This window comes from Hevea brasiliensis, chromosome 14 (genome assembly GCF_030052815.1).
Source record: "Hevea brasiliensis isolate MT/VB/25A 57/8 chromosome 14, ASM3005281v1, whole genome shotgun sequence".
In the NCBI taxonomy this organism is placed as follows: Eukaryota; Viridiplantae; Streptophyta; class Magnoliopsida; order Malpighiales; family Euphorbiaceae; genus Hevea; species Hevea brasiliensis.
In genome coordinates this window covers 67594704-67606734 of record NC_079506.1, presented here as the reverse complement: position 1 = coordinate 67606734, position 12031 = coordinate 67594704, and the positions used below count along the sequence as shown (strand labels likewise).

Below are 12031 nucleotides of genomic sequence, written 5' to 3'. Positions count from 1 at the left end.
TTATAAGGGATTTGTGGTATGAAGTAGGGTTTTAAGAGCTCATAATAGGATATTAATGGAAGATTTGAGAGAAATGGTGAGAGAGAGTATGAGAGAGAGGACGACAATAAGGAAGAAGAAAGTGAAATGATTTATTTACTTTTTCTAATTGGTCTCTTATGTTAACATTTATCCCATAATTTCAAAAATTTAAATTATAGCTTTTTATGATGTCATGCTTACATAAGTGTGATGACATAATTCCCTTTATTTAAATTTCTTTCCTTTTCCTCTTTCTTTTCTTTCATACACCTCTAATGTTTTTAATTATTTTTCATAAATTTTAATTTCCTACATTTTAATGGACATTTAGGTCAAGAGTCACCTCTAAGGGTGAATTGACCATTTTGCCCCTTATTGGTCTGATTAATTTTTCTAATAGCACTAGATTATTTCTTGAACTCTGATTTAATTATTTAAGTTGGTTCTCTATTCTTTTCTGTGGTTTTAACATTACCATTAGCTTCGTAATTATCCTCTAACCTGGGGTGTCACAGAGTCCCACATGAGATTAGGATAGCAACTGAGCTTGAAGTCACTTTCCGGTTTGGTCACCCATCGCCGAAACCTCGGCTCATTTAACCGATTATGCTTTTTTTTTTTCTTTATTTCCATTTTACCTTCATGTGATTACTATTAATTTTATTTATGGCGTTTCTAGGTGACTTAAATATGGTCCTAAACATCTTGACTGTCCGGACAGACACTAGTCACCGGAACAGTAAAATAAACGAAACTAATAAACATAGGGGTGTTATAAACTCATCATTTTTGCATGTTGTATTTTGCATAATTACATAAAAGGTGCTAATGCAGATAATGAATTACTTGCACAAGTTAATGCTGAACTTATCAATCATAATGATGAGTTAAAGGAGTATCACAATACTAGAGAAAATAATGAACAAACTAGGAAAGGAGAGTTGATTAGAGATTCCATAGTTGTTAAAATGTGGGTCACTTATGATGAATGATCTTCATTTATCATATGTGTGTTGTAATAACTTGATTGTATTGTTGATGATTTGTTTCTTTATGTTTAAATCTAACTTTAGTATGTAAAAGTTATTGTTTGAATGGTAAACAATATCATTTGAATGTTGTTCTTAAATTTGTTGTGTATATTTTTTTATCATTATTATGTAGTTATCAATATGGGAAAAAGGGCAAATGCTGCTAAATGGAGAAATAAATGCCTTCGTAATTATGAGAAATTGGTTGTGCTATATGGAAAAGACAGGGCTACAGGAAATAAAGCTAAGACCACAATAGAGATGAGAAGAAGAATTGCTCGCAATGGAAGAAAAAACTTAGGTGGGCCAGTGACCATTGATGATATAGATGTTGGAGTTTCTCAAAATACCATGAGTTAGGAAAATTTTGATGAATGTGAGTATAATGATCAATATGAACAAACTCCTAAAACACCTACATCCAATGCACAATCTGAAGCTCTAATAAATGCACCCTCTGAAGCTCCAACAAAGAAGTCTAAAAAATCTAAAGGTGATGAAGTTCTATATATCTTGAAAGAGGGGATAAACAAATTAGTTACTGCAATTGATAAGCTCATAAATCCTAATCCAATCCCAAAGAATGAAATTTGGCAAGTAGTTAAAGACATGCGTTTAGAATGAGGCATGATTACTAAAGCTTTTATAACCCTTTTCACAAAATCCTGAGATATTGAGAAGTTTGATTGGATGTCCATGGGAAGAACGCAAAAATGTTTTTAATGATGATGGTGTTCAGTGATAATTGAGGACAAAATTAACTTTTCAACCTGTATGGAGTTTATACATATATATATATATATATATATATATATATATATATATATATATATATATATATATATATATATATATTATAGTTGTATGATTTAATATTTAGCATTATTAACATTTTATATATTAGTATGGAATTTCTAGATATTATGTGTTTGTATGAATGTTAATTTTATTAAAGATATGAAAATAATATTATGTTATTTGCTAGTTTTTAAACATATTAAGAGAATGAATTTGTGGATTTTGTATGTATATATTGGGAACTATGGTTAAATTGTAGCAGGTGAAAAATTATATAGAAGAAAATAAAGTATATCCATTCATCTTTGTTTTGAAATAAAAAATATGTGTATGTTGGCAGGTTAATTGTGATGAAAATTTTGGGCCGAAAATAGGTCAAAGTATGAGTTAAATTAATTAGTAGGTTTTCTGTGGCTCACTTTTTTTTTTTTTTTTTTTTTTTCCAATTTTCAGGCTTTTACGTTTTAGCACAGGATTTTGCCTTATATATTCAAAAATTAAAAAAACACCTGGCTTGCCTAGTTTCGGGCATTAACAACTACAATATGGTTTTTCTTTTAACTCAAATATTCAAATTTTAGTTTTTTTTTTTCTTATCAGTAATTTGGCTCCTTAGATGTTAGAACTCATAATCCTAATTTGATACCCTTACAAGCATCCAGTATGTAAGGCTACCAAATTAATACTATACCCATGTTATAAATGGATTAAGATTTATAAATTTAATAGAAATACTTAAATCAACCAGATTAAGTCCTTTAAACATACAAATACAAATTATCAAGTTTAATAAATTGTGTTTTTGTGTTTTTAATTGCTGTTATGAATAATTTTTTTTATAAATTAATATTTTATTTAAAAATATATATTCTATTTCATTTATATATTTAAAACAGTTAAATAGCATTTTAATAAATTTTTTATTTTATTTTACTATATCATACCATAAAACCAAATAAAAAAATATTATTAAATCATACTATACATACCATCGTTCCAAAAATATTAAGAATACTTATTATACTATACGATACAGTACCAAACAATACCATATATTACTAAACCATTTTACACTCAATTCAAATGGAGGGTTTAGGTAGTGTTTTAAAATATATATGTGTGTGTTGTATGTGAATGTTTATTGAATTATATTTATTTAGACATTATTTGGAGAAAATATTTTTTTATAAAATTAATAATTTTTTTATATTTTTTAACTTTGAGACATCTAAGAAATTTGTTAATGAAAAATATTTTTCTTATTAATGGAAAAACTAAATTATTTTATAGTGAAATAAAATTTTCTTTTTAGAAAAGAAAGTTATTTTTTAAATTTGTTAAAATATAAAAATATTTATATATATATAAAATAAATAAATATTATTAGTTTAATATTATAATTAAATAATAAAAAATTTTATAATTTTTTTAAAAAATAATTATTATAAAAAATAATTTTTCACTTTCAGAAAAACAAACAGAATCTTAAATTTATCAACATATTTTATATTTTTTAAAGCTTATAACCATCTTAAAAACATTTATATTGGCCTAAATTTTAATGTCATTTCCAACTCTTGATTTGCATCATTACAATTATAGCAACCCCTATAAGAGGTGTAGGTGTATTAATAATTATTTCTAAAAAGTAACAATATTGATGTAAATTATATATATATAAAATTATATAAAATTGTATAATTTGACTTATGAATTTGATTTAATTGGTAATATTTTGTTACTGGATTTCAATCCAATAAAATTGAAAAAAAAATACCAACCAGATCACATTAATAAAATAAACTTTTATGATAATAATTTACTTTTTTTATTTTTTAAAGGATAATTTACTTTCAAGTATGAATAATTTATTATTTATATTATTAGACATTAATTTTTATATTTTTTCCTTAAAATCAGATCAAATTATTAAAATCAACTTCTATGACAAAATTTTATTTTTTAAAAGAAAAAAAAAAGAAAAGTTTGTTGAGATATTATTTTTGAAGGAATAGACAAATTTATTATTTTTTTCAAAGAAAAGAAGGGACGTTTATTGAGACTGATCCGGTCCTGTTCTTTCAAAAGTCGCCGAAATCAAGATGTCAAATTCTGGGAAACTTCTTGAGGAGTAAACGTAAGGAACAGAGAAAAACTTCAAATCTTCTTCATCTTCATATTTATTTCCCATTTTTTCATCTCTAAACAAAGAAGAAGAAGAAGAAGAGAAGAAAATGAGGAGAGTCTTCGGCGTTAAGAAAGATAAAGAACCTCCTCCTTCTATTCAAGATGCTTCCGATAGGGTTCGCTCTCTCCCTTCTCTTTGATTTTATCATTTTTTTGACATATTTTTCCATAATTTAGGATTTTTATTATTGAATTTGTAATCGCAAGTACCTTTATAGATTCAAATTTTGCATTTTGTTGTTTTAAATTTGCAGTTGACATCTTCTTTTATGTATAAGATCGGGGTTGATTTTATTTTATTTTACATAGATTATCGTAATTTAGGATTTTTGGGTTCCAATTTGTAAAGATTTGCAACAATTGGTGTTTTGTTATGTTTTCAATGATTAGGGTTTTTCTTTTTAGCGTGTCTGCGTTTTTTTTCTCTTCCCTCCTGGAGGTGTGATTTGAATTGGTTACCTTGTTCAGATTAATAAAAGAGGTGATTCAGTGGATGAGAAGATCAAAAAGCTTGATGCTGAGCTCACTAGGTATAGGGAACAGATTAAGAAAACACGGCCTGGACCTGCTCAAGAGGCTATAAAAGCTCGAGCTATGAGGGTTCTTAAACAAAAGCGAATGTAAGTATCATCTTTACTCTTTTATTTAATTCTAGTGCCAGAATTTGCTTCTCACTTGCTATGCGATACTAATGCTCCACAGCCACATGCCACTGTCAGAATGTTTTAATTGTGTGTTGTGCGTGTGCATGTGCATATATTGTGCAATAAATACACAATGAATGCAGCAAGAACTAATTTTGGTACAGTCAACAGAAATATATGTATTTTTTTTTTCTGAATTCAATGTGAGATTTTTGGAATTTTTTTATGCAAGTAGTTCATTTCAAGTGCAGGCTGGTGATAGCCAGCTGCATTTTTCTCCACTTTACTAGATAAGAGGGATGTATGACAACAAGAACTACTTTTGAATAATTATCATCTTTAACAACCGTAGAATGTGCTGATCATTGTTCAATGTATTTTGATTCTCTAATCAACTGATATGTGAGACACATGTCAATACTAAATTAAATGAAGTTCAGATACAGGAGGTGATCTTTATACTATGAGCATAATGCGTGAATGGTTTAAACCTAAAAATCTATGTTAGAAATTCTTTCTGTATAGGGCATTCTAGTTATATATGATTAAGAGATAGATAACTATTTGTCTATTTCCCTCATTCTTGTCCAATGCTAAACTACAAATGTGTCAATGAAGTTAATGATATCTGAATAGGGTTCACTTCTTGTGTGTTGCTTTGCAATTTTGAATTAGTCCTCCAAATTTGCAATGCTTTTGAATTTCTAATTGCACAACTTTTAAGTGTGCTATTGTATTTTAGCATTCCTCGCCATCCTTTAGCTCCTATCTCCTTGCATGTTTATTTCCATTTCAAGAAACTTTTTCCTGATAAAAATTGTCATTTTAACCTAATTTACATATAAATGCTAGTCTATTCAAAGCCCTAGCACGAATAAATTTCATTGTTTTAGCACAGCACGTCTTGGTTGCAAATTCCTGTAGCCAATGCTGTTGTCTATTATTTAAGTTATAGAAAGATCATCCTAATCTTCTATACTACTGCCATGGATGACAATTCCTTAACATAGAGTTCTTCTAGTTCATAGGATGTGTAGCCTAGTAATTGGCTTCAACAAGGATATTGATGTTTGAACAAATTATTTACCCTGCCATTTCACATTTTATGTGGACTATTGTGGCAAGTAGACATGAAGTTCTATTTCAGTATGACGAGCTTGGTGTGTAGAAAGCATTATTGGGCCTCTAAAGAACTATGTTTAAGTCATTTAGAAATTTTGTGACCCTCCTTAATCCTCCTTAATTCACTTGCATGGAATCCAATTTTCTCTCCAAGTCATTAATCCACTCAGTTGCTCTTTCTGCTCGGAGTGCCTTTCTCAATGATATATAAAATTTAAATCTCTCTCTCCCCATCCCTTCTCCATTAATGGTCTATTAATATGAATCATTTAGAATCTATCTTGCTTTCTCTTTCTCTCTTCATAAACCTAATAACCATGGCCAACCCCAGAGAATTGATTACCTGTTAACTACCTTCTACAAAAATCTAGAGTTCATGTTTATGAGTGATTTAAACTTTTGAATTTGACCCACCAACACATAAACAAACACGATATGCTTCCCTATGTATTTCTTATTTGGTTTTCAAAACCCTTGCTGCTCCAGTCATGATATACAACTCTATTGGAGTTCTAATCTAGAAGATCCTGCAGAAAGCCGCTAAATTTTTCCCACCAAAATGAAGTATCCAACAAAATACATTGTGAGAAAAGATGGATTGCATTGAACTTGGTTTTTCAGTTGGAGGGCCATGACAATTAGAAATTCAATTTCTTTTTTCCATGATCTGTATTCACCGACTCTTTTTTAGATTTGGGCAATTTTTTTGAGCCTAAAATGAAGAGAACTAAAACTGTAGTTGAAAAAGAAAGAAAAACATGATGATGATGATATTGGTAATTGATTAGATGAACACAAAGAATATTTTTCCGAGGCACTTGAATTAGCAAAACAAAGAGTGAATAAGAGAGATATTGGGGAGGAAGAATGGAGAATATAGAAGGCCTCTTTGATGCTTGAGTAGGGAAAAAGTAGGCATTTGACTGCTGTTTGGGATGCAAATTGCTCCACATCAGCTTTTTGTTAGTTTGTTTGTCAAATGCCTGTCCTTGATCCAATTGGAGAAAAAAGAACCTTGATGATCACTATGAAATTTTAGTGATAAGCTTAGTGTCATTGGATAAAATTTATTCATGTTGTTTGTCCATTAATAAAGTTTGTGATATCTTGATTGATGAAGTAGCATTGATTAATTTTTCATATTTTACTACTAGGACCATATTATATGGCTTTTTTATATGTATTCTTGTATTCCTTTATTTATAAAATCCGGAAAACTATTGGGCAGGTATGAAGGACAACGGGACATGCTTTACAACCAAACGTTCAACCTTGATCAAGTTGCTTTTGCTTCTGAGGGTATTAAAGATGCTCAGCAAACTGTATGTCCTAAAACTTTTTCATCATTTTCAAATTTATTTTCAGATAAAATACTTGAAAAGGGCTGCATACTGTTTCCTTGAGCTGCTATCAATATTACATGAAGCTATCTTATAAACTCTGGCTGCACTTTAAATGTAATTCATGGTAGGATAAATGTAATTTACCATTTTGATTAGTGCATCACCATTGTCCTCCTGCGTATTTGAAATTTTATGGTGCAAGACTTGGCCCTTACATGCATTTATGAAAGTGGAGTAGTCCATCCCTTTTGTAGAAATTTAGGAAGAGAGAAGGTTCAAGGAAAATGGCTTGATTATTCCCTCTAGCCTATATGGGAGATATATACAATTTCAAAGAATCTAAAGAGGAAAAATACAATTATCCTAATCTAGAAATCCCTTGATTTTAGGGATTTAATCTCAATCACAATATTCAGATTCCTATCTTAGCACCTTTTCAACCTAAAATTTTATTAACCTTTAACTAGTGCCCCATTCTTTGAAAAGCATTGACATGGGACCATTGTCCCTCTTCATCAACTTGCAGTGGGAGAGAAATAGTCACCAAATTTTCTTCTGATGTGTTACTTCCTGTTATCATTGTGCATCAATCCTTTCATTTTTGTTTGTTTTGTAATCTAAGTCAGTTGATTGATCAATTAAATAAATAAATCTTTTTTTTTAATTAACTGGCATTAAATGATTAAATAAATGTTGATAGTTGTCATTTTATGCAGTCGCTAATTAATCAAATAGTTTACAATAAAGTGCTAGCTAATAATAGCTAATCAACATCTAATCACTAACATTAGCAACTAATAGCCAATTGCAGCTGCCAGTCCAAATGTCCCTAAATTAAATATAAAAGAGTTATTTTATTTGAATAATAATAATAATAATACTCAACTCAACTCAACTAAGCCTATATCCCAAAAATTTGGGGTCGGCTATATGAATTCGCTTTCTCCACTCTAAATGATTTTGGGTTAAATCCTCAGAAATGTGTAATGCTTCTAGGCCATGTTGTACTACTCTCCTCCAAGTCAATTTAGGTCTACTCCTTTTTTTTTCTTTCTATCTTCTAACCTAATGTGCTCTATTTGTCTAACTGGAACCTCCGTATGTCTACGCTTCACATGACCAAACTACCTCAATCTCTTCTCTCAACTTATCTTCAATTGGCACCACTCCTACCTTTTCTCTAATACTCTCATTACGGACTTTATCTAGTCTAGTATGGCTACTCATCCACCTTAACATTCTTATCTCTGCAACTCTTATCTTAGACGTATACGACTCTTTCAGTGCCTAACACTCACTACCATATAACATAGCCGGTCATATCGCTGTACGGTAAAATTTTCCTTTCAACTTATTGGGAATCTTACGATCACATAAAACTCCCGTGGCACGTCTCCACTTCAACCATGCGGCTTTAATCCTATGACTAACATCCTCCTCACATCCCCCATCTACTTGAAGGACTGAGCCTAGATATTTAAAGTGATTACTTTGGGACAGTACCATTCCATTCACTGAACTTGCAATGCATGTATTCTGTCTTCGTTCTGCTTAACTTAAAACCCTTTGACGCTAGAGCACTTTTCCAAAGCTCTAGCTTTCTATTGACTCCTTCTCGTGTCTCATCTATCAGAACAATATCATCCGCAAACATCATGCACCAAGGAATACTCTCTTGTATATGTTTCGTCAATTCATCTAAAACTAATGTAAAAAGGTAAGGGCTTATGGCTGATCCTTGGTGTAATCTAATTGAGATCGGAAAATCTCTTGTGTCCCCTCCCACCGTGCGAACAATAGTAGTTGCTCCTTCATACATATCTTTCAACAGTTGTATGTACCTAATAGATACCCTCTTTTGTACTAGCACATTCCATAAGACATCTTTTGGAACATTATTATAAGCCTTCTCCAAATCAATAAAAATCATGTGTAGATCTTTCTTCACATCTCTATATTTTTCCATCAAGCTTCTAATGAGAAAAATCGCTTCTATAGTTGAACGACCGGGCATGAAACCAAATTGATTGAGAGAGATAAAAGTATTATGACGTAGTCGATGCTCCATAACTCTCTCCCACAACTTCATAGTATGGCTCATGAGTTTAATTCTCCTATAGTTTGAGCAATTCTGTATGTCTCCCTTATTTTTAAAAATAGGTACTATGATACTCCTCTTCCATTCATCAGGCATTTTCTTTGAGTTTAGAATCTTATTAAATAATTTAGTTAACCATGCCACTCCCATATCTCCCAAATATTTTCACACTTCAATTGGTATTTTATCGGGTCCACAGGCTTTATCCACTTTCATTCTCTTATGTGCTTTCTTTACTTCTAAAGATCTAATCCTTCTAGTATAATTCACATTCTTTTCTATTGTTCTATAATCTATATTCACGCTATTACCATTTTGACTATTATTAAAGAGATCATTAATAATAATAATAATAATAATAATAATAATAATAGTAATAAATTGAGACCTTAATGCCAAATTTTACATATAAAAATAAAATTACAAGGAACTCACATTAAATGATAGGAACTCTTTTGCACCCATCAATGAAGATTTATCACATGCAAAATCAACTATGGTTGCATTGGGCTATGGGGTATTCAGTATTCACCTTGAAATATTCATGTTCATGGTAGCCTACAAAAGGTCATGGTGCAAGGCTGTCAAGGTGGAGCTGTATCTATGCACTGATTGGAACCTGCTGCCTACCTTGGGAGAGGTAGGAAATGAAAATGTGACTAGGGAGGGATTACTTGTAAAATATGCAATTAAATTTTTCAATGTCTTCCTATACCTTCTTTAAGGTGCATATCCATTTTTTTAGAAGGAGATATTTGTCCTGTGGTCATTTTGATGATACTGGCTACTAAACTATGATTTTCTTAATTAAATCTGTTTTTTTTTTCTTGTCAGATGACGGCTTTGAAATCTGCCAACAAGGAGTTGAAAGGAATGATGAAAACTGTGAAGATCCAAGACATAGATGTATGTGCTCTCTTGATTTTTTCTGCTCCTATTCTCTTTATAGCTTTCATGTTGACTTCTTTAAGGAATTTATGGTGCTAAATAGTTTACTCTTCTCCCCCCCCCCCTCCCTCATTCACAGACCTTGCAAGATGAGATGATGGACTTGATGGATGTGAGTAACGAAATCCAAGAGACCCTGGGTAGAAGCTATAATGTTCCAGATGATATTGATGAGGATGAACTCATGGGAGGTAAGTTCAGATTTCATCTAAAGCGTCAATCTGGTACTTAGTTTTTGGGTATGTTACAAATTTTTGTTGTAACTTCCCCTGTCTATTTGATGTTCATGGGAAGCCAGAGTAAATTGCTCTTTCTATAAAATGTATTAATTTCTTAATCATGTCATTGGTATAAAAAAAAATGCAATGCTATCAATTCAACAGCATTTAACAGTTTCTTTTCCCAGTTTTTTCACTTTTCTTCCATGGTGTCAATTGAAAATAGACATCAATGCATGAATTCAGAGAAAAATGTTTCATGCACTTGTATACATCATATTATTGTTTTGCAATGCAGAACTGGATGCATTGGAGGCAGACATGGGAATGGAAACTGAATCTGATGGTGTACCTTCTTATCTCCAACCTGATAAGGAACCTGATCTGGAATCAGAAATCAACTTGCCCTCGGCACCAATAGGACATGCAGCAGCACCAGTGGGTAGAAATAATGCCCAGGTAAATATGATATTTAATTTATTTTCTTCTGTTGTATTGAAAGATGATTAGATGCTGGTGGAAGCGGCTGCCAAATACTAATGCTGTTGAGTCTTTGGTTAGTTTATTGGTTAATGCATCTGCATGTGCCAAAAGATAAATAAATAAAATAAACCATAACTCTCGCTCTCCTGCTGTAACAATTTGCTTATGGATAATGGATTTTGTAGTTGAATTTGTTTGGGGTGTCATTAAGTTTAAAAATTAGGTTTTACTCTAATAGTCGCATGAGTGCTAGGAGAGGGATATTTGATTACATCAATTAATTTGCATCGTCATAATAATTGCTATTGATTTCTTTTATTGTTAATTTATTGGCAAAGAAAATGTTCTAGCATTAGTTTAAGGGAGCGGCTTAAACTAATTTACTTGAGCACATAAAATTCAGCTTAAGAGAGCAGCTTCTCTTTTCATACCTAAAAACTAGTTTTCCTCAAGAATATAAAATCAGAGTTAGAAATGTTGGGCTTGTCATGAATCTTCCCTTTCTAATTTTCCTATTTTGTGGATTTTAACGTTGGACAGGCTGAAGATGAACTAGGTTTACCTGCTGTCCCTCGGGCGTCAATACGCGGTTAGATGACTACTTGGTGTAGTCCATGTGTATATTTAAAAGGAGTTGTGGTGCCAGAATCTGCTTTGATTTGATCCCGTGATTTGATTCGATTGTTAATTGGAGGTTGAACTTATTTCTTCTAATAGATTTCTTTTCTTTTAACCCTTCACATTGGCAATAACTACTGGGGATATTTTCGTGTAAAATTTGAAAATCTATTTGATGGATATATATATTTGCGTGTGCAGGCATTTCTATCAATCATTAGGACTAAAAACATATTTAATAAATTTCATTGAAACATCTATAAATGTGTAAAGGGGAGATTCGCTCTGCTGAAATATGCTTTTTATAATTATATGTTTTTTACTATTTACTTTAATTTTAAAGTTTATATAAATTTAAAATTATTAAAACTTGTAAATTCATGAATTGCAAAATTATTCGTATTTGAGTAAATTTGATAATGATAAATTAACTTCTATTTTGACTGGCTAAAAAATTAATGTTACAGTTATTATTTTAAAAAATAAAAAAAAATTCAATTGGTTGGATAGGTTTTTTTAT

At 30.8% G+C, this 12031-nt stretch overlaps 1 protein-coding gene across 1 annotated transcript; it reads left to right on the top strand.

Annotated features, from left to right (window-relative positions):
- Positions 1-3874: 3874 nt before the first annotated feature.
- LOC110654743 (vacuolar protein sorting-associated protein 60.2) lies at positions 3875-11711 on the top strand. The gene is made up of 7 exons (XM_021810838.2): positions 3875-4153; positions 4506-4657; positions 7032-7125; positions 10079-10150; positions 10272-10383; positions 10709-10869; positions 11434-11711. The coding sequence occupies exons 1-7, from the start codon at positions 4085-4087 to the stop codon at positions 11485-11487; spliced, it is 714 nt and encodes a 237-aa protein (XP_021666530.1). The 5' UTR covers positions 3875-4084; the 3' UTR covers positions 11488-11711.
- The last annotated feature ends 320 nt before the right edge of the window (positions 11712-12031 follow it).